The sequence below is a fragment of the Schistocerca piceifrons genome, chromosome 1, assembly GCF_021461385.2.
Source record: "Schistocerca piceifrons isolate TAMUIC-IGC-003096 chromosome 1, iqSchPice1.1, whole genome shotgun sequence".
Classification (NCBI taxonomy): domain Eukaryota; kingdom Metazoa; phylum Arthropoda; class Insecta; order Orthoptera; family Acrididae; genus Schistocerca; species Schistocerca piceifrons.
The window spans coordinates 368,606,148-368,633,539 of NC_060138.1; the positions used below are offsets into that span (position 1 = coordinate 368,606,148).

General features: G+C 38.7%; 1 protein-coding gene across 3 annotated transcripts in view; it reads left to right on the top strand.

The window, feature by feature from the left end:
- LOC124786213 (protein similar) overlaps window positions 1-27,392 on the top strand; it is a 740,085-nt gene that overhangs the window by 438,977 nt on the left and 273,716 nt on the right. For all 3 annotated transcript variants that reach the window (XM_047254246.1, XM_047254244.1, XM_047254245.1), the window contains exons 4-6: window positions 99-281; window positions 9,316-9,551; window positions 14,630-14,736. In XM_047254246.1, coding sequence (XP_047110202.1) covers window positions 99-281; window positions 9,316-9,551; window positions 14,630-14,736 — 526 coding nt within the window. The remainder of the gene's footprint in view (window positions 1-98; window positions 282-9,315; window positions 9,552-14,629; window positions 14,737-27,392) is intronic.

Here is a 27,392-nt window from a genome sequence, read left to right on the forward strand (position 1 = left end):
TTATTTTCTTGGTACTAGTGTGTTGTTAGAAGGTGATAATGTACAAATTCATTATTTATAGTATCCATTGTGGTAACATTTACAACATTTGCTTCCAGATTGATCTTATGGGCCACAGTATATATGAATTCAGCCATCCCTGTGACCATGAGGAAATTAAAGAGATTCTCTCCATCAAGACTCCAGCTGTGCCTTCTATTCCACGTTCTTTCTTCATTAGGATGAAATGCACTTTGACTAGCAAAGGCAGAAATGTAAATATAAAGTCAGCTACTTATAAGGTGAGTTGAATATAAAACACACATTATACCCACGTAATTGTTTTTCACTGTTTTCTTATTACTGTGCAGCTAAAGTTGATGGTAGTATGCAGACGAATTACAGAAAAAGTGTGTAATGTTAAGGTAATACAGTTGAGTCCTCTTTTCTCTAATGCCGACACCACTACCACCACCACCACCACCACCACCACCACCACCACCACCACCCCAAGAGTCACATGACCACTACCATTAAGTATTAGTCTTACCAAGAACAAGTAATAAGCGGTAGAACACCTGCAAAGAGGTGAGAAGAGTGGGAACCAACTCAGATCAGAAGTGCTGACACAGAAGTGGTAGTAAATAAGTAACACATTTGCAAGAAACAGATTAGTATTGTAGGAAGAGACAGTGAAGGAGAGTACTTATCAGTTGCTGAAAATTAGCACCAAATATTCATGTTCAGTTCAGGAGGAGGTCAACTTGAAATAAGTTCCTCATTATTTCCACAATAATTACAGTTAAAACCTCGTATGCTAAGTTAAGCAAAGCATAACTAAATCATCTCCAAGCTTTCTTCAAAACAAAAATGTGTCCCACCTCCAGTAATCTTGTTGCCGATGTAGAAAAGAAAATGTAGAAAATAACTTCGTTTCTTAAAATTACCAAATATGCAGTAACCAGTCGCAAAATCATGTTTTATTTATTCACTTTTGCAAATCGATTTAAACTGATTAACAGCCATCAGCAGTGCTTTCAACCAATATGTGCCCTGATTAGTTTATATTGGTTGAAATCACCAATGATGGCTGTTAATCAGTTGAAATCGATTTGCAAAAGTGAATAAATAAAATATGATTTTGCTACTGGTTGCTCCATATTTGGTAATTTTATGGTTTATAGTCGCTGCACGACTTGGGAACCATATGGAGCCCACCATTCATAACTTCATTTCTTTTAAAGCCTCCAGTTAGTTTACACTATTCCACCAGAATAATATAATTATTTTGATAGAAATGAGACTAGACGTCACACTTTGCAGCCAGAATTTCCATAGTGAAGCAATGTTCTCTTCAGTGACTGATGAAGGCCAACTTGAGTATAGAGCATATCTGAAGGTGAACTTATGCCACTGAAATTATTTTCAGTCTCAGAAGTCAGTTATGTAGAATAATAATAATAATAATAATGATAATAATAATAATGATAATAAAAATAATAATAATAATAATAAAGTTCCTTATATGTGGCAAGTAGTGACACATCTTGATACTGTTTAGGGGGAGGGGGGGAAGAGAGATCTGGATCCTGGCTCCAAGTATCTGTAATATACACATATCTGAGAATTTGCCTCCTATGTAGAACTGCATTCATTCTTGTGTAAAACTGCAGTTGTTCCATTCTTTTTTTCATTTAAGTGAATGGCCTGAAGTCCTATGGGGGCAGTCATATTGCTCTGCCAATCTCAAGTCAACACTAGCAGTTTGATAGCTTAGAGATCACATTTCTACCTTCCAAGTGCAGGCAGATGTTTTCATGAGTTGGCAGAACCCTGTCCAGACACTATTAAATTTACTTCTCCCCTGTGAATATCTTTTAGTCTTCCAGTATCATACATTTGCAATGAAGACAAAAATCTTCATTTGTGAAGCCCAGTTTTGTGAATGAACAGGGCTCTTTTTTTAGTTTTAAACTCCCACAGTTTGTTCTCCTTTTTTTGTTATATCCTGTCACTCATTACATCTAAACTCTGGAAACCACTGTGAGGTGTACGGGCGAGGGTACGTCCCATTGTACCCGTTATTAGGGTTTCTTCCTGCTCCATTCACATATGGAGCATGGGAATAATGATTGTTTGAATGCCTCTGTGTGTGCAGTAACTATTCTGATCTTATCCTAACGATCACTTTGTGAGCAATATGTAGGAAGTTGCAGTATATTCCTAGACTAATCATTTAAAGCTAGTTCTTGAAGCTTGATTAACAGACTTTCTTGGGATAGTATACACCTTTCTTCAAAAGGCTTCCAGTTCAGTTCCTTCATTATCTCTGCGACTCTCTGCCACAGATTATGTCAGCCTGTGTCCATTTGTGCTGCCCTTCTCTGTATGAGCTCAATATCCTCTGTAGTCCTAAGTGATACAGGTCCCACACACTTGACCAATATTCTAGAATGAGTGATTTGTAAGCAATCTCTTTTGTAGATTGATTGCTGTTCCCCATTATTCTACCAATAAACCAAAGTCTACCACCTGCTTTATCCATGACTGAACCTATGTGATCATTCCATTTCATGTCCCTATAAACTGTTAACTTACGTTAAAGTGACATGTTCCACATCATTTGAAATGTGACATTCATGATCTATGGAACAAGGATTAATGTATGTATGGTATTTGTACGAGTTGGTCAATTCCTGACTCATTGATATTGTAGTCACTAGGTTACTACATTTTTTTGTTTTGTGAAGTGCAAATTTTACATTTCTGAACATTTAAAGCAAATTGCCAATCTCTGCAGCACTTATTGTGGAGACATAGCATGTTCCGAGTTTGAGTCTTGGTCTGGCACACAGTTTCAATTTGCCAGGAAGTTTCATATCAGCAACACTCTCTCGAAGAGTGAAAATTTCATTCTAGACCCAAGCAGTCTTACTGTTATAAAATTTTACCCTAAAGAAATGGAGTTATTGCATAAAGGATGAAGCTGCAATATGACCCAGCATTTAATGATGCTAATATTAAATCTGTAATTGCCTATAGTAAAGCAGCATATGATATGGCGACATTACCAACAGTTTTTAACAGACCCACTACAGGAGTATGAAAATTGTAGAAATAATATTTACGAAATCATTAATTTAAAAGCATCAACAATAAAATGTGCTCATCTGATGCTAGAGAGATAAAAGCAGTCAAAGGTGGTACAATTGTAGTTATACATGAAGATGACTGTATTACAAAACAAAAGAATTTTTCAGAGGGAATAACATTGTGAGAATAGAAAAGTGAACAACAAACAAAATTCAGACGCTTACTAAATAAGCAGTTAAGAAAAGTGATTTTCACTTTCTAATAAGGGAATGAATAATTGTATAGTAATGCTCAGCAAGCACCTAAACTGGGAGCACAACCCAAAATAAGCAAATATGGAATTCCTATTGGACCTGCTGTAAATTATAGAAATAGTCCAGCATGCTTACTTACTAGAAATAACCAATAAACTGCTTAGCTATTACTATACATACACCAAGAAATACATAGTTAAAAGTACAATGGATCTAATAAAACAGAATAAAGACTCAATTTACCACTTATTGAAACCATAAACAACATAAGAAATAAAATGAAACAAGGTTAGCCATCCATGAATACATGAACTGAACAATGTCCTAGACATAGTGCTATCACACAAATATTCCACTCTCCGAGGAAAGAGAGGCAAGCAGAATGATGTGGTGGCTCCAGGAAGCTGCCTTGAAGGAAGATCACTTAGAAAATAAACTTTTCAGGGAGTAAATCCAAAGGGCTGATAAAGTCACTTTTTACCGACATAAAATATGGTAAATGAAATACACAAAAACAAAATCAAGGCTAAATTAAAAAAAAGAAAGTGAAATAATGTTATTGAAGGTAGGCAAGAAAAAAGAAGAAACAAAAATTCATTATGTTACCATGTATAGGCAATATTTCTCACAAAATAAGTAACACATTTTGCAGTATTAATGTTAAAATTCTGCAAAGAGAATGATAGGAAATAACATAATACACAGAACAGACAAAAGTCAGAAATGCGGCTCGTCAGGAATGCACAAAATTAAGTGTGACAAGATCTACAGTGGACAATATAATGAAAATTTACTGTAAGATACAACAAACATATAAATCAAAGCAACAAACTACCTATCTACATTTAGTCCTGCCCATGCAAACCAAGTTGACACTTTGTGGAGTGGCTGATGAGAATGGCCATAATTGGGAAATGCCTTTACAGTTGCTCCCATCAGCCACTGCACCAAGTTTCAACTTTACTTGCATGGAAAGTAAGCTTCTTCGAGAAAATGGACACTGTACACTAAATAAAGCACTAATATTTCAATTTTTCATAGAGCCAAAAAAGGAAAGTACATGAACATCTTAGAGGAAACAGAAATCTACATACACTTGACAACGAAATGAAACATCATTTTAAATGATCAAACAGAACTCAGAAGCATTAAGCAAAAATGAGAAATTTGACAAAATTCTTATCAGTAATAGACAATTCAGAACAAAATACAATTGTAAATTTAATATACAATATAAACGGATGCATCAAATATATAAATGTAACAAAACAAAAGTAGATCTAATTAAAAAATAACCTCTTAAGATCTTACAACGTAAGTAAAAAATTATAATTACAACAAAACATGGTGTGTTTGTGACACTTATAATAGAATGAACCATTAATCAAAACCAGTAGTACAAATAAAATATATAAAAATAAACTTTGGTGAATTATTGTTAGAACAGCATGCATTTCATGCAACTTGTTGAGGCTGCATAAATGTATTGACAGAAGTTAATTGCATCTATGTGACAGGCTAGGGCTAGATGTCAAGTTCTCGCATGGTCATTGAAGTTGAAGTTTCCTCTCCTTAGAGGCCATTACCACTCAATATGATACAAGTAGTCATTTCACACCACCATAAACTACTTCCTTTAACAGCCACTGACATTTACACAGCCTGCAAAGCTATGTTCCACAACTGCTTAATATTCTGCTGTTGACTAGTAAAGCAATCACCCATTTATCATTAGCACTCAGTTGATGAGACTCTTATTTTATTAAGTTTTGCTCTTTTATATTTTTATATTCCAATAATGCTACCTGTTACTACAAGAGGAGCCTCTGCATCCTTCTAGAAAATGTTATTGGCACCAGTTATTTGAGATGTTAATAAAAAAAAAAAAAAATATTTCAGTCCCTGTGTAGATACAGTTGTTAAAATGCTCCGAATTTGAATGTAATCAATTGTATGTGTAGTTTCACATTTTGTCTCTTTCTAATTTCTCTCTGTCTATGCCCCATTGATGGTTCAAAGTTAACAATTGTGGATTATAATGTATCATGAATTAAAGTACATTTTCATAATCCTGTCATCAGTCTGATGTAAGAGAGTAAGACACTTATTTGTAAGGCTAAACAAGACAAAAATTACCTTCAAGTGGATATGGTACTATTCTGTCACATATTATTATGCAGGATCAGGGTCCGCAGCTCGTGGTCGTGCGGTAGCGTTCTCGCTTCCCACGCCCGGGTTCCCGGGTTCGATTCCCGGCGGGGTCAGGGATTTTCTCTGCCTCGTGATGACTGGGTGTTGTGTGATGTCCTTAGGTTAGTTAGGTTTAAGTAGTTCTAAGTTCTAGGGGACTGATGACCATAGATGTTAAGTCCCATAGTGCTCAGAGCCATTTCAGCAGGATCAGGATGAAGCTGGCTGATGTCTTGCTCATTTAGACTTCCAAGTCTTTTTCAACTGTTCCAGAAAATTCACAGTAGTTTAGAACATTGATGGGCCGCAATTCAAATAGAAAATCAGCATACTCAAATTCCTTTCATCTCAGTGACATAACGACAGCACCAGTTACCATGGAACTGAATCGGTAGCTGTGTATAAATGAAAACAATTTGTTGAAAGGATTATGACAAGTTGACTGGTAATTGATGACATTTGCAATGGAAATCATCTGTGGTAACTAAACTCTTTTCCATTAGAATGGGGCTGGAAAAGACAGTTCTCACATATAGAGAACAGAAAATCGCTGACACAGGAACATTCCCAAGTGTCAATGAACAATCTTGATGAAACTTGGAGGGTATGTAGAGGAGGCAGAATAATCCAATTTGTATTTTTCTGTTTGTGCCTAATTTCACTTTTAAGAGTTAAAACAAACCCCAAAAGGTAATTTGGAATATTAGATTTGGAGGGAATGTCTTCAAAACAGTGGTGTATAAAAAAATGTTTCTCGTATAAAAGTTGACATGTAACTAACGTTCCTGAAAACTGTGCAATCAAATTTCATAATAATTTGAAATTTTGCAAAATACTCCACTGCCATTAATTAATTCTGAAGTATGAAAACTTTATTGTAACATAAATTAAAGAATCTTCCAAGCTACATACATCCATTTGTAATGCACTGAGTTGATGAGTGCCATAGGATAGCGATGTGCACGTATACAGAAAGTGGTGGTGTAGTATACATTAGGTATAAAAGGGAGTGCATTGGCAGAATTGTTGTTTGTACTTAGGTGATTCATATCAAAAGGTTGACGATGTGGTTATGGCCACGCAACAGGAATTAACAGACTTTGAGCACGGAAGGGTAGTTGGTGTTAGGTGTATGGGACATTCCGTTTTGGAAATTGTTAGAGAATTCAGTATTCTAGGATCCACAGTGTCAGAAGTGTGCTACAAATACAAAGTTTCAAGCATTACCACTCGCCACAGAAAATGCAGTGGCCTTCACTTAATGACCGAGAGCAGCGGCATTTGAGTAGAGTTGTCAGTGCTAACAGACAAAGCAACACTGTGTGAAATAACACCAAAAATCCATGTGGAACGTACAATGAATGTATATATTAGGACAGTGCAAGGTAGTTTGATGTTGATGGGCTATGGCAGCAGGTGATCAATGCAAATGCCTTTGCTAAGAGCGTGACATCGCTTGTAGTGCCTCTCATGGGCTCATGACCATATCAGTTGGACCTTAGGTGACTGGAAAACCGTGACCTGGTGAGATGAGTCCCAATTTAGTTGGTAAGAGCTGGCAGTAGTATTAGAGTGTGGTGCAGATCCCACAAGCCATGGACCCAAGTCATCAGCAAGGCACTATGGAAGCTGGTGGCGACTCCATGACAATGTGGGCCATGTTTACATGGAATGGACTGAGTCCTCCTGTCCAAATGAATCGATCATTGTCTGGAAATGATTATGTATGGCTTCTTGGAGACCATTTGCAGCCAAACAACGATGGAATTTATATGGATGACAGTACACCATGTCACCGGGCCACAGTTGTTTGAGAATGGTTTGAAGAATATTCTCGACAGTTGGAGTGAATGATTTGGCCCCCAGATAACCTGACATGAATTGTATTGAACATTTATGGGACATAATTGAGAGATAAGTTCACGCACAAAATCCTGCACCAACAACACATTCACAATTATGGATGGCTATAGGACATGGCCCAATATTTCTGCAAGGGACTTCCAACGTCTATTTGAGTCCATGCCACATTGAGTTGCTGCACTACTCCAGGCAAAAGGAAGTATGACATGATATTGGGAAGTATCCCATGAGTTTTGTCACCCCTGTGTAAAGCCGGTTTCTGAAATACCATTTTTGTAAAATAAGCTGTACACGCTGTGCTGTCAGAGTATTTTCAACATACCTAATTAAAATATCTGAACGTTCATTATTAGTGTAATTATTTATTTTATTGATATTTGTTTTATGTTTTAAATTATTGTTTTATGTATCACATGCAATTGTTTTTAGTTTACCATTTCACATGTGTGTATTTTGTTCATTGAAAATAATAAATAACTCATTGTTATGACATGAAATCATTGCAATAATAGTTTTAAAAGAATGTCCTTGCGACACCATCTAAATCTGGGTAAACAAAAATGTATGGTCAGGTCAAACGATATTCGAAAGATGTTTTCTTTCCCATCGAGAGAGAAAAATGTGTATTATTGTTAGATTTGTAGGGCAGCCAATGTGAAAGAAGGAAAAAAGTGTGAAATGTAAAATAACAATTTAAAATATAAAACAAATATCAGTAAAATAAAAAGTAGGCTAATAATGAATGTTTAGAGATTTTAATTAGGTATGATGAAAGTACTCTGACAGCATATTGTGTACAACTTATTTTCCAGCAATGATATTTCAGAAACTAACTTTATTGCACATTGAGTGATGATGTAACAAAAGTTTTCATTTTCCATAATTAATTCATGGTGATGGAGTGTTTTGCAAAATTGTAAATTATTATAAAATTTGATTATACGGTTTTCAAGAATGTTAATTACATATCAACTTTTACATAGGGAACATTTGTTATATATCATTGTTTCAATGATATTCCTTCCAAATCTAGTATTCCAAATTATCTATTGGGGTGTATTTTAACCCTTCAAAGTGAAATTGGCCATCAACCAAAAAATATATTCTGCATTATTTTGTTCCCTCTACACACCCTCCAGGTTCCATGGGAGTTCTTTATTGGCAGTTGGAAATATCTGTGCCAAGCAAATGCATATATGATGCAATCAAGAAAGTTACGAGCCTGGAAGAACTGTGGTACAAGCTGGAACTATTGGGCAGACAGTAAACACAAATCCTATTTTCTTATTTTTGGTGTGTATTTCTGCTCCAGAGAGGACACTGTACTTCAAAAGTGCGTGATTTACCATTCAGTTTCTAATTTGTTCTGAGTATGCAAAACTTTCAACTGTTTCCTAGGCTATTTCCTTTCGTATCAGGCTTACTCTCTCCCCTAATTCCACTTCTCAGTGAACAAAACTTACTCCATTTGGGTGGTTGACCAGTTTTATGTTGAAAAATGGATCAAATGGGTGGTGGTGATTTTTGTACGTCAGCAGTATGGTATCTCTTGTCAACTTTTGGGACAAATAATTTGGTACACAAATTCCCGTGTAGAATCGCCTCAGTTCATGTACCCATGGAAATGCTAAGTTTCTCTGAAATTCAGTGTGTCTGTTGAACTATATGTTCCTTTGCAACTGGCTGGGTAAGATCTACGGAAGGCATATCATCTCCAACAAAGTTACGTGCACTATAGAACTGTGATGTTCAAATAAACAGTTGGGTTGGAGACAGCTTTACATTGATATAATTTAAATGAATTTTAGTGCAGCAGCAATAAACAGAGATTGCAGTCTATTTAAAAGCTGTTGGTGTGTTCTTATATAATACTAAACAGATGCAATGATCACCAAAGATGCAGTGCAGTTTTTTTTTTTTTTTTTTTTTTTTTCAGGTTATTCATTGCACTGGCCATGTGCTTCCTGGTACTTCTGGTAAAAAGAAGATCAAGTCGGAGAGCAGTGGTGAGTGCAGTAGTGACAGTGATTGTTCCACAGTTGATCAGCAGCACTGTCTTGTGGCCATTGGTGAACCAATTCCACATCCTTCAAACATTGAAATTCCACTCGACAAGCAAACCTTCTTGAGCAAGCACAGTTTGGACATGAAGTTTACTTACGCTGATGAAAAGTGAGTACAGCTTTTTCATATAGTGTAATGCAGCAATAGTGTTGAATAATTTATTAACCCACACAGTTTCTTTGCTGCTGCTAGTCAGTGTTTATTGGCAACTAATGCACATGGTGCTTTGTATTTACCCCCTTAGTTACAGTTTTTGCATTTGTGACAAATGCTCGTAAAATAATTATGATTGTATGTTTTACGCTATTAACACTTACAGATATTTTGATTGCATAAGGCATCAATGAAATTAAACTACTCTGAAGAAAGCCCTCCAGTTATCTTGACTTCATATTTTTGCAATTTATGTATTATATCAAAGAATAATTCATGTGGAAATTGTTAACAGATTATGGTATCATACTTTTTCCCATGTATCAATATTTCTTTTAAATATTTTGAATATCAGTAATGAGTGTTCATAGAATATCTTCGTAGTGATGTAAAAATTTAGAAAATGTAAGATGTTAAAGAAATGAACATTTTGTAACTGATCAGATGCCTGGGTCATATCTGTAACAATACCTTAAGTTTTAGGCACAGTTTGTTTGTTACTATTACTATTTTACATTGAAAATGTGCTAACAATAGTGAAACCAATGCAGATTTTCTTCTTCTTAAAGCAGCCTGCACTGAAGAAGGGATACACATTAGCAAATGTTAACTGAACCATTTTTAATGTTAAGATCACAGTTTTTGTCTGTTTCAAGTGGAGATTATTTCATTTGCAGATGACGCACAGTATTCATCTTTTGTAGGCTCAAATTTATCTAAATTTACTGTCATGGTTGAGATGTGTGTTGGATGAAATAACATATTTTCGTGACTAACATTGGAAGCTAAGAATTTCCTGAATTTGGAAGTAAGGTTCTCTTTAGTACACTGTGCTTTCAAGTGATGTCCCCCATTGGATGTTGCAGAAATAAGGAATACCAAAAGTGATATTTTTTTAATAAAATATATTCATTATGCGGCCAGTTTTGACACTACATTAGGGTCATCTTCAGGCCCCTATGAAAACTGCATTGTGATGTCCAACCCTTGGTGCATTGTGACAAGTAGTACATTTACACTGGTCTCATGGATTTCTACTTACATGATGTGTGCAACCTAGCCATCTGAAAACCGCTGCCAAATATAAATATAGATCCATGAGAGCATACATGGTACATGTCCTAATGCACTGAGCATCGGATATCACCATTCACTTTGCATAGGGGCCTGAAGATGACACTAACTGGTTGCGTAACTAATATATCTTATAAAAAGTATGACTTTTGGTGTTCTTTATTTCTACAGCTTTATGTCTCATGTCCACTTCAGTGATGGATCATCAAAAAACCTGTTGGAAGTTCTTGAGCCTTTCTGTAACACAGTCAAAACATACCATAATATACTGTTCTGCCTTATGTCATGATTCTAGGCAGGCCAATTGTATAGAGAAGTTGTTACCATACTTTTGCATAGTAAGATGTTAAATGTCATATTGATATGCACAGTTCTCCAAACTAGTACCTGGAGGTTGCCAACAGGTAAATACTAAAACTCAATAAAGGAAAGATGTGCAGAATTCAGTTGGTTTCTTTTTCAATAGGCTTTCAGCAAAACTTAAAAAAAAAAAAGAGGGTACACTCGTTCTATTCTGTGTAGGGGTTCCTCAAAGTAATTGAGGTATTTTCTCTGTAATATTCTATTTATGTGTATAAACTCTCACTTTTTTATTTTTAATAATTCTTGATTTTTTTTTAAATTTCTAATCAGCATTCTGTAGACTGTATACTAACTTGTTCAATGACCAAGTAACTTTGGCTCACATGGTCCCACAAACCTGATAAATAAAGAAACAAATTATTTATTGGGTCCTACTGCGACATTGCCCAGCTGAGCAGCAAGAGGGGGAAGCACGTTTTGTGAAGAAAGGCACCACTTCCACATTTCTTTATGGCTGTACACTGCCTGATATGTGATGCTAAGCAACCATTCTATAATACCATAATTGCTATGAATTCTCAACTCCCGTCACTTTTATTAGTCTAATGCCATTGATTTTTATGTCATACCCTTGTCCAAGATTTCATTAATGTGTATTTTTACAAAGAGCTGCTTGATTATGTTAACAAATGTCTAGATCTTGTCCCGAACAGTCATGGTGTCATAAACTGACCCTGATGCCATGAAATGTCTCTGTATTGATTATTGAAGTTGATAGCCAGTTACTGAATATAGTCTTCTTAAGTGCTCAATGATCACTGGAGCTCAGTTGATATTGCTTTTGGATTGTGTTTGTCTGATATGTTATCCACTGTTATGGCATTAGAGACAGTGTGTCAGTCTATATTTAGTTCAGTTGAAGGGTCAAACTCTGGTGTCTGATATGTCCATCATATTTACCTAATCCTGTTTGGATGTCTTTAATCTTTGCAGAATAGTTTTGCCTGCTCTGCAACTGTGGATGTTTTACCTTCATTTTAAGTCACTGTAACCACAGTTGTTGTTATAATAGGTTTGTGTGTACTTGTACCAGCTATATATAACAGGCCAATAGTGTCTCAGAAAAAGAGAAACAGAAAACATTGGGTGTTGATATAAACTAACAAACAAGGAGTGTGTTCATAATGATTGTTGTGTAGTTCTTCAGACAGTGCTATCGCTCCCTACTTAAGCTTCCATATGATCTCCATTTTTCATTTTCGACACTTATTAATTCGTGTGTTGTGTGACAGGAACTAAAATAGTTGACATGGCTACTAGGTAATGCAATATTTGTGTGGGAAACATTGGTGTCTACCTCTGGCTGATGACCTGAATCTGTGAGTACAGTTTGCATGCACTTCTAGAACTAAGTGTTAGACTCGATGTCCAACCCATTTTCAACAGTAATGTAATGCGATTATACAGATGAGCTTCAGTGATCATTGAGCACTTAAGAAGACTATATTCAGTAACTGGAAGATGTATGCGTGTATGATTGTCAGACCCTTGATCTCATTCGTAACTCTGAAGTATTTAGCAGTGTTTGTCCAGAGCCACACTAGACTCACATTTGGTAGGGTGACAGTTCAAATCAGCATCCAACCATCCAGGTTAAGTTTTTCCATGATTTCCCTAAATAGCTCCAGGCAATGCGGGGATGGTTCCTGTCGTAGATCACGGGTAATTTCCTTCCCCATCCTCAACACATTCCTTTCTTCACCTGAAAATGCAAAGGAAAAGAGGGAAAAAGATTTTGGTACACTATACATATGACACAAGAAAGAAAGAAAATTTCATTCTTGTCTCTGAGCTTTCACTCCATCTTTATTGATCTTAATGTTGATGGGACATTAAACCCTAATACTCCTTCTTTGTCCAAAGCAATCTAAGGTGGGATGATCAGATAAATGTAAGTGTTAGGGAGGGCAGATAGGTTTATTAGAACGATGTTGAAGAGGTGTAAGTGATACCCGAAGGTGTCTGCTAACAAACACCTCACTCTACCAATACTAAATTATTATTTGTTAATCTGGGCCCTTACCAAATTGAATTAATGTATGAGATATAGCTGAAGAAGAGTTGCACAGTTCAGCAATGATTTGCTTCAACAGTATAAGTGGTACAAAAAACACTTAATAAATTCCAGTGAGATACATTGCTTGCAAGAATAGAGCCTTACTTTCAAAATGTTGAGATTCCTCCTTTCGCTATGATCTGACAAAACATTTTACTTCATCCTTCATGCATCTCATATAATCAGCTCACCAGTAAAATTAGTGAAATAAAAGTGTGTGCACAGAAATAGAAACACTCCTTTCTCTGAGTGCATTTGGTGTCAGAAGGAGAGTTGCTATTACTCAGTGGAAGAATTTATGAAGGATGACCTGGTAATTTATGTAAACATATATCATGAGATGAATAAACCGCAGTTCGCAACACACACCTTTTGCCAAAGTTCATAAGACGACAGTATAGATATAGATTTCTGCAGTGAGCATGTTGTGCTTATGCAACAAACTACACAGTTCCTCTATGCTTGAGAAGAGCTGAGGAATGTAATATATTGTTGTCAAAAGCAATAAGTTTTTTCTGATTTTTGATCATTACATCACACAATTGCATTGTTCTTTCTGTTATAAGTAAATCATGTATTTGACAGCTTTTGTTTTGTCATGTAATTTTCTTTCCAGTTGTTTCTTAATTTGTGGAGAGTCAAGTGCAATTCACTTTCTGTATCTCACTAGATTTTAAATGAATTGTGATGCTTTACAGTTATTAGTAGCTGTATTTGTTGGGAAGCTATAGTTTCATTCAATTTCATGCTGAGTGAGTTGACACAGTGCTGACACTCTGGACTCAGGTTTAGAAAGACTGGAATGCAAACCCCATTCTGGCCACTGGTAACTATTTTTTTTTATGCTTATCTTAAATAATTTGAGGCACAACTAAAATAATTCCTTGAATAAGGCCATGGGCAGGTTCCTATCTAATTCTTGTTTGACCCCTCTGCCAACAAATTTATATTATTAGAAGGAAGGCTATGTAATACAAAACATTAATAAAAACCTGCTACTTACTATGTAGCGGAAGTGTGTTGAGTCATGCACACGCATGACAAAAAGACTACTAAACTCATAAGCTTGTGGCCAGAAGGCCTTTTTCTGAAACAGAAAACATATACAGGCACATTCTCAAAAATGCAGCTCATACACACGACCACTGTCTCTGGCTGCTGGGGCCAGACTGCCAGACCAGCAGCCAGAGATAGTGGTCATGTGTGGTGCATTTGTGTGTGTGTGTGTGTGTGTGTGTGTGTGTGTGTGTGTGGTGCATTTGTGTGTGTGTGTGTGTGTGTGTTTGTGTGTGTGGTGCATTTGTGTGTGTGTGTGTGTGTGTGTGTGTGTGTGTGTGTGTGTGTGTGTGTGTCTCCATTTAAGAAGAAGCAGATGAAGTTCTTCTGGCCAAAAGCTTACGTGTTTAGTAGTCTTTTTATTGAACCTGTCTGCGACTCAACATCTCCGCTATATTGTGAGTAGAATCTGTCCTTTTAATCATATGTCATTATTCCATCCTGGATTTTCCATTGTGTGATTGATAAAAACATTGTGTTTCAGCATCGGACAGTTCTTGGGATTCCACCCAGATGATTTAATTGGGAAGTCAGTTTATGAATATCATCATGCTATGGACAGGGATGCAATAGAAAAAGGATTTAAAAGCTGTAAGTGGCAAAATCTTTCTTGATAGTATATTTGCTAATGTTATACTTAAGGAATGAGGGAGTGGGAGTAACTTGTAGCAACACGGAAATAAAAATATTTTAAGTTTTGTTTATTTTGTTTATAAGCATGAAACTTCAGGGACTTGGGGTTTCATTCTTATGGTAATTTACTTGTAAGAATACACATTTCTGATCTTAAATTATATCTTAATTTGATGTATGTCGACTCACGTGCAGGTTTCACTCTAACTGCTACCAGCAATGAGTGGGGTTTGATTAATTAACTAGATTCATTGTGTGAGGAAAGACATCATTCTACTGGGCAGTATTTCAAAATTGTACTGTATTCATCATAATCAATTTTGGATAAGACCCATTTTCAAATGTATCAGTTAACAGTTGTGGGTACATTGTCCTCACCTTGTCATCCAAAAAATGAAGATGGTGTATCCACAGGTATTACAGATGCACTGGAAATTGGCCATGCCTGAAACTAGTAGTGCCGAAAAAAGTACAATTTTAAAATACAATCTGGTGGAATGATCCATTTTCTCATGATTTAGTGAGGCTGTGGTGTCCACCCTCAAGAAAATCAATTCATAATCTTGGAGCTAAAGCTTGAAATCACTTTCTGACCACTATTATTAAAATTTTTCACTGTTTCCCATAAACTGTTTCCTTTGTATTATTAATGGTCAGTTTCCATAGAATTGTTTGTTCTAACTCCACACATAGGTACACAAAGTTTTAACGGGGTTTAACGAGAACACAAAACTGAAGTTCCATACAAGTTCCAAAGTACAATCAAGGCGGTTTGCACACTACAATTTACTGTTAGGTCCCGAGAGTGGAGTCCAAGTAAATACGGTGAATGTACGATAGTGAATGAGAGAGAGAGAGAGAGAGAGAGAGAGAGAGAGAGAGAGAGAGAGAGCTCTCCACTCTGGGGTTATATGTTGTTTGTTTGTTTGTTTGCTAACCTTATTGGCATTAATCATCAGTGGCAAACGCAGATCGCAATGTGAAGCTGTCTTCTGATGTTTGGTAATGCCACCTCCTCCTGGCTGGTACTGCACCACCTGGTGCCGGTGTGGGTGAATTGAATAGTGACAGCTAGCATTGGCATGTAGTGGAAGGTTATGGCAGCTGCAGCAGAGGCACTGATAAGGCAACACAATGAGATGGCATGAACCAGGCATCCCTCCTCCATACTGTGAGCTGTGGCAAGACAAGCAAACAGACAGAGCTATCTGTTGGTGATATCAGGAGAGTAGGGCTGGAAGTGGCCCTGTTCATGAAGACTCCATGACTCCACCGTGGATGAACACTGGTCAGTGTGGCGGTAGCAGACAGTGGACACTAGTGGAAGTCGTGGGAGCATCTGGCTTGCGGGTGGGGGGAGTGAGAAAGTGCTGCACCTGAGGAAAGATTCTTCTGCCACCATCCCTGACAATTATGCAGAGGGATGAAACAAACAGCAGATGAGGATGCTGGGGGGGGGGGGGGGGGGCAAAGAGGAGCACAGCACAGGAGGCCAGGGTAAAGAGGGAGGAGGTGCCCTGAGAGGCAGAGGAAAGTACATAAAACCAGGATCTGACACATGGAGTGGCATGGGAGGTGCACAAGGGGGACAATGGGAGTTCCTCCCCCACCCACAGGTGTAGCGAGTTGGGATGGCAGGCCATCAGCCTGTCGCCTGTGTACAGTGTGAAGTCGCACCACCTCCACTGCTTGTGGATGACTGCCGGAATCCACTGTTTGTGAAGACTGAAGGAACTCATGAACCCAGACAGGGGTCCTGGGCATGTAATGTGGTGACAGCCACAGCAGGAGGTGTAGCAAGGTGTGTGCCCTTGCAGCAACTCTGCCAGCAGGTGCGGATCTGTAAGAATGAAGAAAACACTTGAGCATTTCTTCTGCTGGAGTGTCCCTGATGTACTACGTCATCTGTGTTTCAGAGTTTTGTATGAGACCTTCTGTCTCACCATTGGACTGTGGGTGAAATGTTGGCACCTTGATGTATTGGATGCCATGCTGCGTGCGAAATTCTTTGAAGGTCTGAGAGATGAACTGCAGCCTGTTATCCATTGTGAGAGTGTGGGAGCACCTTCAGTGGAAAAAATCCAGGTGAGGGCATGTATAGTAGGCTCCACCATCATGGAGCAGACTTGAGGATGTATGGGAAGCAGGAGTATGCATCAGTGACAATCAGTCAAAATGTGTGCAAGAAGGGGCCTGTGAAATACAGGTGAATGCATTCCATGGCTGTGTTTGTGGGTGCTGGTCATATCGAATAACATTGTTGCAGAGCAGCCTGGTAACCACATACTTGGGACGTGCAACAATTAAGTGTTCCAAAAGTTGGTCAACGCCAGGTCAGTAGTTGTAGTGGGAGCAAGCATATTCCAATGTGATACTCCCCACTGGCTGTGATGCAAGAACCAAAGTGCATCATGCCGATGGGATGTGGGAATGACCACCTGTGGTACAGCATCCTCTGTCTTCAATAATATCATGCCGTTGATGGGAATCAATCTGTAGTGCAGCACAAAATATTTATGAACGGGATGTGATACGCAGGCTGTAGGCCATTCTGGTCACTCCCACTGGATATGCTCTCGCACTTGGCATAGAACAGGATCTGCACTGATGGCATCAGCTATATGTGAGATCATAACAGGGATGCAGTCCATTGTCTGCTGAGCTTCGTCATTGAGATAAAAATAAAAGAGTACTTCCTGGTTGAAGCAATGGTCAGGACCCATATGAAGACACAATAAGGCATCTGGGTTAAGAGTGCTGAGCTGTCGGGGAGAAGTGAATCTGATAATTGCAAGTGCTGAGGATCAGGGCCCACCATTGCAGTCTGTGGGCCATCTTGTCCAGCAGAAGTACTAAGGGAGGTGATGAGCTTCTTGTGGTCTGTGATGTGAGTGGAAAGTTTGCACCATATTAAAAAATAAATAAATAAAATTAAAAACCCATGAAATTTCTTCATTCCATAAATAATGAAGAGGGCTCCGTATCAGTTTTTGAATAATTCTTTTGTGCTATGTTTAACGTCTTTGAGGCAAATGTTACCGGTTGCTCTGAATGGTCAATTGGGATCAATCAGTAGACAAGGTGAGCCGTTTACCTGGCTGAAAGGGGGGCTGAATGAAGACAGTCTTTCAGCATCATGAAAGCTTTGTCACACATAGCCTACAAGACAAAAGATGCACCCTTTTTCAAACTGATTTAGAGGCTATGCAATGGTGATAGCTTTTGGCTGAATTTATGATAATTAGAAATTTTGCCCAGAAAAGCCTGGAATTCCTTCAGGGTTGTGGGCTGTGAAAGAGCATCAGTGATTGCAACGAGACTGTCTGTTTGCTGAATTCCCCAAAGGGAAATGAACTGTCCAAGCTGCCCATTACGGGTCTGAAAGAATTGTGATTTATCCAGATTGCGCTTGAGATCCACATCCTGTAGGGTCAGAAAAAGAAGCTGGAAGTTCCATGGATATTCCTCCATGGAGGGACCAGTGATCACAGTATCGTCCAGAGAGTTGATACAACAAGTAATGTGTAGTGTGAGTTGCTCCAGGAAATGCTGAAAAAGTGCAAGAGCTTTTGTGATGCCAAAAAACAACTATTTGTATTTACACAGTCTGTAGGGGATGTTGACTACTAACAATATATCTGAAAGATCCACATTTGAAAAATGCTGACCCTCTGCCAGTCACCTGGATGTTGGATAAGCAGTAAGTGTCAGTCAGTGCCTGTGTGTTGATTGTCACTTCAAAATCACTGCAAATATGAAGCTTACCATATAGTTACTTAATGATCAGTAGTGGCGTAGCCCATTGGCTTGGCAGAGTACGTTCAATCACACCCAAAGCCATAACCTGTTGAGTTCCTGCTTAACTAGGTCATGAAGTGCTAATGGTTTAGGCTGTGCTTGAAAAAAAACATGAGGCTGTGCTGTTGATTTAAGGGTGAAATGAGTGGTAAAATCATTAGTCGTGCTTAGACCAGCAACAAAATGTCTGGAAATCCCTTCCAAACATAAAATTCCTGGTATGACGTTTAGTCAGAAACCAGGTGAACCGACTTGGAGACTGTAAACCCAAAGGCTGTGAAAACCATTCAAGCCAAACAAGTTTTCTGTAGAAGTGCTGTTCACCACAAGGAAGGTTGATGGAGAAACCACAAACTTGTACACTGTGTCTTCTGTAAATTGGTCAAATATGGGGATCTGTTGCCTGTTGTAGCGTAAAAGATGATATGTAGTGGGTGAGAATGACGGGCACTGAGATGCTGATATGTGTGAGAATTAATGAGAAATTGTGAGAATTCATGAGAAATTCTGTGGCACCAGTATCGATTTAGTATTGACTTGCAACTGAAGGGTTTTCCTGATGATACGCACATTCGTGAATAACTTATTGAATACTGCTGCAAGGACATCAAATACAGGGCTTACAACATTGCTGTCCTTCAGCTGAGGACCTGAGGGTACAGTGTGAGCAGGCGAAACATTACACACCTCGCATTGTGTAGCTTCTTGACAATTATGCAAGGAAGACCAATGCTTGGAGCAATCAGGCTGATCCTGTAGAACAAAACAAGTGGGGCAAGAAGAAAACGCTTGTGGTAAGCAGGCTGCTGTGGATGTTTTTGTGTGGTGTGGCTGCACCACTGTGATTTCCACCTCAAAAGATATGCCGGAACCCAAACGCCTGCTGTTGTCACTATTTATTGTGGCCATGTCCACCCAGGATTCCAACTCAAATGACTGAGCAATAGAAAATATTTCTTCCAGTGTGGGATCTTGAAATTGCAGTGCCCATTGGAGAAACTCTTTGTCAGGGGCTGATATAATGTTAGTGCTACTGAACATAGCATCAGTGTAGGACTCTTTATGCGGAGTGTAACAAATCTTGGGAGATCAAATGGTGATCACTATAGAGAGAAATGAAGTGAAGTCAGATGAAGCAAGGAAAGAAGATGAAAAAGAGAGAAAATGGGATAATTAGCAGAGAATTTACATAAAGGAACTGGTGAGTGAAGGACAGTTCAGAAAATAGATGAACTGCAAAAGTAATGCACTTAATGAATGAAACTAATATGAATGAAAGCTTTTTAAAGATGAAGAACTAAGAAAAGAAATAAGTGTTGTGCATGTTGATATACTAAAGATGCAGTGAATTCCAAGCCCTCTTTTTTATTTTTGTTTTCCAAGGTTGTCTGAAAGTGACATGAGCCCAAAAATCTGTGCCATTAGGTTCCGTAGCATCTTCTGCTAAGAAAATTTGTGTCATGACCAGCTGTTGATTAAATTATGGTACATGCATGTATTTAAGAAGTTCCTCACATATAAAAACTGCATTTAGAGTCCTTGGATACAAAAAATAACATTGGGATATCTTAGTGTGTGAACATTAAATTATCAGTGTCATGTTTGTGCTATTGGTTGTGGGGAATCTAGAAGACGATGTGTTCTGAACCAGAATCAAAAGAACTGATGTGTAAATGACAAAAATTCATTAGCATTCATATTAGTAAAGGAATACACTGAATTGATGTTGTTTAAATGACAATATTTGAGAACTTTTCTTATTTTTCAGTTTTAAGTTATTTGGTTCCAGTTGCATAGATGGGTATTATGCATGAAACCCACTAAATTGGAATGCTTCCAGTTGTTGAGTACACCAAATATAAAGAGAGGAAGTGAAATACGGTCTAAGTGCCGTACCTCATATTTGTCAGGAGAATTAAAAAAAAACAGTTTTTATCTTCTTGTACATAACTTATTTGTATCCAAAAATGTTGAGAAGGATTCTGATACTGCAGAATAATGCTACCCACTTTTATCACCACAAAAATAATGTGACAGATCGGAACTTTCTTATTAAATTATCTATTTTCTAAGTACCATACCAGGAAGCTGACTGGTTCTAATTACCAATAAAAAAAGTTTTTATTCCAGGTGCCATTAATACAGAGGCAACGCATTTTATTTGTGATAATACAAGTACAGAAATACAGCAGAAATATTTAAAATAGTCAACAAAAACCAGTTCTCATTTATTTTACAAGAGAATAAAAAATTGGTTTCATGAAAAAGGCACAATTGACTTTTGTTTCTTATTCAACTCCAATCTTGGACTCAGATGCTGCAAAGTTTACTGTAAAACTCTCTCTGTGCCGTTTATGAAGAAATGGCAACATCGTTAATAGGTCGTTCTGTTTTACAACTGATAAAAGTGGCTGGTCTTTCAGATGAAGTGCGCCATGGCATACATCTACCATTGCCTCTCCTTTTTTTGAATACATCATCGTTTTTCCGTTCTTCTGTTCCAAAGTAAGAATTTTGAATAGCTATTTGAGTATGAGACACTTAGACCATACTGCATTTGGAGATCTAGCATGCCTACATTGACACAAATGTCTCAGCGGCATCTTCAAAATCATATAAATCATTTGTATGTGTTGAAATGGCATTTGAGTCTCCTGAGAAAAGTATTTCTTGTCGCAAAGACCTTGCACCTCATAGTAATAAATGTTTGAAACATTTTCTCCATTATTTTACACTTGGAGGAAGTCTGGAGACAAGCAGCAGAGTACTGAGAAAACAATAGCACTGAAAACAGTTTTAAAAAAATGCACCTCAAATGTTTTCAATTTCAGGTCCTCATATGAAAACAACAGAACTCTACGTGTAAGCCCCAAAATAATACTGTTTTTATGTGCAGAGTTTTGGAAAATGCTTCCTGTCGTATGCATACTGATTAAAACAGAATAGCATTTGGAAAAAAAACACTGCTTATGCATCTCTGTAGATTAATCAACTGAGTGATGGGAAGGTATGCTTGAAAGAATAAGAAGTTAGTTTAAGAGGCATCATCAAACAATACGTTAAAAAACATCTTGAAACGACAGTAGGTTTTTCACAAAGTTTAGGTCATTTAAGTTTTCATTTCTTCCACATGCCAAAGCAGAATAGAAAAAAAATATAACGTAGCTGACATCTACACTTTAACATGGAATCCAATGCTCATAATGAACTTTGCATTTTCATAGCATAGAATATAAGGGTAACATACTGCTGCGTTTATTGTTCCTCGCTCTTAAGAGTCCTGTAATCACTTACGAGTACCAATGTTTGTGTTGAATGCATCTTAGAAGGCATGATATTTGTATCATGTTTTCTTATGTGGGGAGCCATGCTCATGGATATGAAATCAGTTTTAACACACAATTGTTTCATAAATTATTTGCAACTTTATTCTCTCACTAACAAAATTATCCCTTGTTCTCTAATGACCTTGAAGAGACAGTGATACAGTTTCTAAATCTGTTTTCTAAATGAATAATGCCAACAGTAGCACAACAGATCAAGGTACATATTCAGATAGAAGCTGTATTAAAGCAAAAACAGCTGTACTTTATTCAAAAATTTTTGTTGAGAATAAAGAAAACTCCTGTGGAGCATAACCTGTCATACATACCTTAGCTTTTGTGTCTTGAAACTGCTGTGGTTCAGCTCTTAAATAAATATCTAGACAAAATTAAAGAACATCTGTTTCACTGTGATGTGCATTTATTAGTTTTTCAGGTTGAATATTCGTGATATTCTTCTCATTGCTGGTAGCTTTGAATGCTAAGGCAACTTATGCTACAGTTTCTTTACATTGTTGGTTGTGGTCTTAAAAGAAATTGTGCAACGGAAGCTAATAGTCTGAGAAAACAATAATATATTTGTTGAATTAAATCATAGTTTTTTTCTGTTATTGGTATACCCTTTGTAGATATTTCTATAGTAGGTTTATTCATTTGATAGATGTTCAAGTAAGAAAAGTGTTTACTGTATACTTACATGCAGTGTGAAGGATTTTGATAATAGCAAAATCCTTGCAATAAGAAGAAGGGAGAAAATAGTACTGGTTGCTTGGGAAAGATAACAACACAGATAGTTTGTTTTTCAAAGTTAGCTGCAGGTTACATTTAATTTTTGTAGTTGCAATCAACACTTCTGTACACAATTGTGAAGTCACATGCATGATCACATAAGTATACAGTGCTATTTTCATGAGCCAAATTTCTACAATTACAACACCCCTCTAAGCATGTTATATTAAGTTCGTGATCTCATTCAGAAACTATGTGCCAGAGTGATGAGGTAGAGCTGTAAACTTATTATCAGTATGTCACACGATGAGGCAGCTTATTGATGATAGTGTCAGCATAGCCTTAGACCCAGAGTTTCATTTTTGGGGTGGAATAATTCTTTAACTGGTGGTGATAATATAAGGCAATGATGGAGGGGGTAGGCTTCATTGTTGCTTGGTGTGATGCCACATTTGTACCCATTTAATCCACCCACTGATATGTAGTGTGATCAGTGGATACCACTCACTTTATACAGCCATGCGTGTTTTGAATTCTGTACATTCATGTATGTGTAGCAGCTTTCCTCTTATCTTTATCATCGGCTCGCAAAATGTATTCTACTCCGTCCTTCACTCACTCTCACAATCACACATTGTCTTTTGTAGCTCCCATCATTAAGAAGAGCCTTCAGTAATGTGGGCACAATAATTTACCGTACGCACTGAAATATGATCCATGTATACAAATTAAGAATCATTGTTACTGCTACTGGACAGGGTTAATTTTATTGCATGTCTGACAATGAGTCTCTTGTAATCTGCATTATGAAAAAGATAGGTTGCTGCTCACCATAAGTGGAGATGCTGGGGTTCCTGACAGGCACAACAGAAAGACTGCTACACATTTTAGCTTTCAGCCAAAAGGCCTTCTTCTAAAGTAGAAAAGAAAACATACACACATTCACATAAGCACAACTCACATAATCGTGGCAACTGTCTCTGGCTGCTGTTGCCAGATTAAGCTGTAACAATCTGGTGGTGGAGGTAAGTAGGAGGAATGGGGCAAGCACGGGGAGGTGATAGCAGGGTGGGGTTGGGGAACATGTAGTGCTGCTTGTTGCAGTATCCAGGGATGTGGGGGCGGGGGGGCAGGGTAGGTCTGCTAGTTGCAGGGGAGGTGGGAGGAGGATGGGAAGGGGTTCAGAAGAGGGGAGATGTAGAGAAGCGGAAAAGGAATGAGTGCATTGATGGAAAGGAAGGCTGTGTTGTCCTGGAGTGGGAGCAGGGAACGAGGTATGTAAGTGGAGGCAAGGCACTAATAAATGTTGAGGTCAGGAAACATAAGATGTATTGCAGAGAGAGTTCCCACTTGTGCAGTTCAGAAAAATGGGTGTTTGTAGGATGGTGCAAGCTATGAAGCAGCCATTGAAGTGAAGCACATTATATTGGGCAGTATGTTCAGTAACTGATTGATCCAGCTGTCTCTTGGCCACAGTTTATTGCTGGCCATTCATGTGGACAGACAGCTGGTTAGCCATCATGCCCATGTAGAAAGTAGCGGTATTTGCAGCTTAGTTTGTTGATCACCTGACTGCTTTCACAAGTAGCCCTGTCTTTGATGGGATAGGAGTTGCAAGTGACTGGACTGGAGGAGGTGGTGGTGGGACAGGTCTTGCATCTAGGTCTATTGCTGGGATATGAGCTATTGAAGTAAGGGGTTGAGGGGTTGGAGGCAGGAGTGGAGTTGGGATGGACTGGGATGGACAAGACTATTGCTTAGATTTGCTGAGCAGCAGAATATCAGTTGATGGATTGGGAGGGGGGGGGGGGGGGCATGCAAAAAATAGTGTGTAGGATATTCCATATTTCTGGGCACGATGAGAGGTAGTCGAAACTTGGGAAGAGAATGTGATTCAGTTGAGCTGTCCTGGGTGGTGCTGAGTCACGAGAGGAGTGCTCATTTGTGGTCAGACACTGGGTATTTGGTAGATGGTATGTGACTGGAGAGACAAGGTGCTGGAAATGTTTCTGTACAAGAACAGGTAAGTAATTCCAATCTGTCAAGGCCACAGTGAGACCTTTGTATATCTGGAGAGGGCCTGCTCAGAACCGCAGATGCAGTGATATTGGGTGGCTAGGCTATTGGGAAGGGACTTCTTGGTATGGATGGGTGGCAGCTTTCAAAGTGGATGTATTTCTGGCGGTTGGTAAGCTTACATGGGCAGAGATACTGATGTAGCCATCCTTAAGGTGAAGGTCAACATCAAGGAAGGTGGCTTGTTGGGTTGATGAGGACAAGGAGGAGCAAATGGGGGAGAAGTTGTTGATGTTCTGGAAGAATGTGAACAAGATTTCCTCGCCCTGGGTCTAAATTGTGAACATGTCATCAGTGATTCTGAACCAGGTGAGGTGTGTAGGATTCTGGATGGTTAGGTAGGATTTTCCGAGATGGCCCCTGTATATGTTGGCATGGGATGGTTCCATGTGAGTGCCAGTTGCTGTACCATAGATTTGTTTGTAGGTGATGTCTTCCAAGCAAAAATAATTGTGGGTGAGTTTACAGTTGGTCATGGTGGAAGTAGGTTGTCAGATGTTAAAAAATGTAGTGTTTAGTAGCAGCATGGCCATGGGCATTGGGGATGTTATGTAGAGGGAGGTGGCATCAACATTGACAAAGACAGCGCCTTGTGGTAAAGGAACAGGAACTGTGGAGAATTGGTGGAGGAAATGGTTGGGATCTTTTATGTAGAAGGGTAGGTTATTGGTAATAGGCTGATGGTGTTGGTCCTTGAAAACAGAGATTCTCCTGGTGGGGGCACAATAAGTGGCCATATGGGGCACTCTTGGTGGTTGGCCTTGTGGACTTTAGGAAGCATGTAGAATGTAGCAATGCAGGGATTGGTAGGAGTGAGGAGAGAGGTAGACGGAAGGAGAGGTTCTGGCATAGTCCCAAGGATTCGAGGATGGAGTGGAGATCCTGTTGGATTGCTGGAATGGAGTCACTGTGGATGGATTTGTAGGTGGATGAATCAGACAACTGGCAGAGTCCCTCCACCTGATAATCCTTGTGGTTGAAAACATTGGAAGGTAATATTATAAGGTTGGCATCAGTTTTTAGGTGGGGGATTACTGTTCTTCCTAAAGATTAAGGTTAGTTTCCATGTTGAAAGATTTGGACAGTGATAGTGAAGCAAAGTTTAAAGTGAAGAAAATCTGGAATGTTAATATGGAGTGATTAGGGGGCTGTAGGGATGGATCACGGTTGGGTGAAGGAGCGAATGGATATGTATGAAGTTAGGGCACAGCAGGTTTAAATGGGTTTGCTGAGGTTAGTATGTGGGTGCTGCAATAAGGGAAGAGAGATGGGGGAGAGGGTTCATTAAGGTCAAAGTTCAACAAGTTCATGTGGCACAGGAAGGTATGGACAACATACACAAAAATATGGGAAACGAGGGAGAAAGTTTGATGTGTTTGGAGGTCTAAGATGAATTACACCAGCAAAAAGAATGTGGAACATGAGATGCTGCACCAGAAATCCACATGGTCATATAGCCGTCTTTTGTGTGCAGATGAGATAATTGTTACAGTGTGCAATGTGGCTCATAAGTCAGTGTGTGTGTGTGTGTGTGTGTGTGTGTGTGTGTGTGTGTGTGATTTTGAAGGTGAAAGATAAAATACAGGAAACAATAGACAGAAAAAGACACACACTGAATAATCTGTTAGAGAATAGTGACAATGTAAAACAGCACTGGGTTGACCAGTGACAGAAAAGCTGTTAGGCAAAATGAAACAATGGAAAATCTGGGATGATGGAATAACAACAGTATTATGTAAAGGGCTGGGTGCAAACCAATCTCTCAACCACAGAAAGAATTGTAATCCACCACCTAAAATCTGATCCTGACATCATAATCCTGTTGGCTGACAAAAGCTCCACTCTGGTTTTGAAACACAGAGATTACATGTCAGATTTGTCCACCTATAAATCCTGTCTCAGAAATCCAACAGGGTCTCCAGTCCCCACTAAGGTCCTTAGGCCCATCCCAGAACCTCGTCTTTAGTCTCTCTCTCCCCTCACCCCTACCACTCCCTGCATTCCTACCTTCTACATGCTTCCTAAAGTCCATAAACTCAACTACCAGGGATGCCTCATTGTGATGACTCACTGTGTCCTCACTGAGAGAATCTCTGCTCTTGTGGACCAACACCAGTCTGTTACCTGTAAGCTACCGTCCTATATAAAAGACACCAACCATTTCTTCCACCGACTCTCCAGAGCTCCTGTTCCTTTATCTCGAGGCACCCTGCTTGTCAGTGTTGATGCCACCTATCTTGACACTTACATTTCCAATGCCCATGGCCTAGTTGCTACTGAAAACTTACTTTCCCAGCACCCACCTGGCTCCAAACCTACAACCTCCTTTCTGGTCACCAAGACCAACTATATTCTCACCCACTATTACTTCTCCTTTCAAAGCACCACCTACAAACAAATCTGGAGAACACTAATGGCCACCCACCTGGTATCATCCTATGCCACCCAATTCATGGGTAATCCTTGCTAATCATCCAGAATCCCAGACCCCCTCACCTGGTATTGATTCATTGATGACATGTTCATGATCTGGACATGAGTGATGACACCCTGTCAACACTCCTCCAGAACCTCAACTACTTCTCCACCATTTGCTTCGCCTGGTCCTCCTCAACACAAGAAGCCACTTTCCTCAATGTTGACCGCTGCCTTTCTCTGTCAATAGCAAACCTACCAACCACCAGCAAT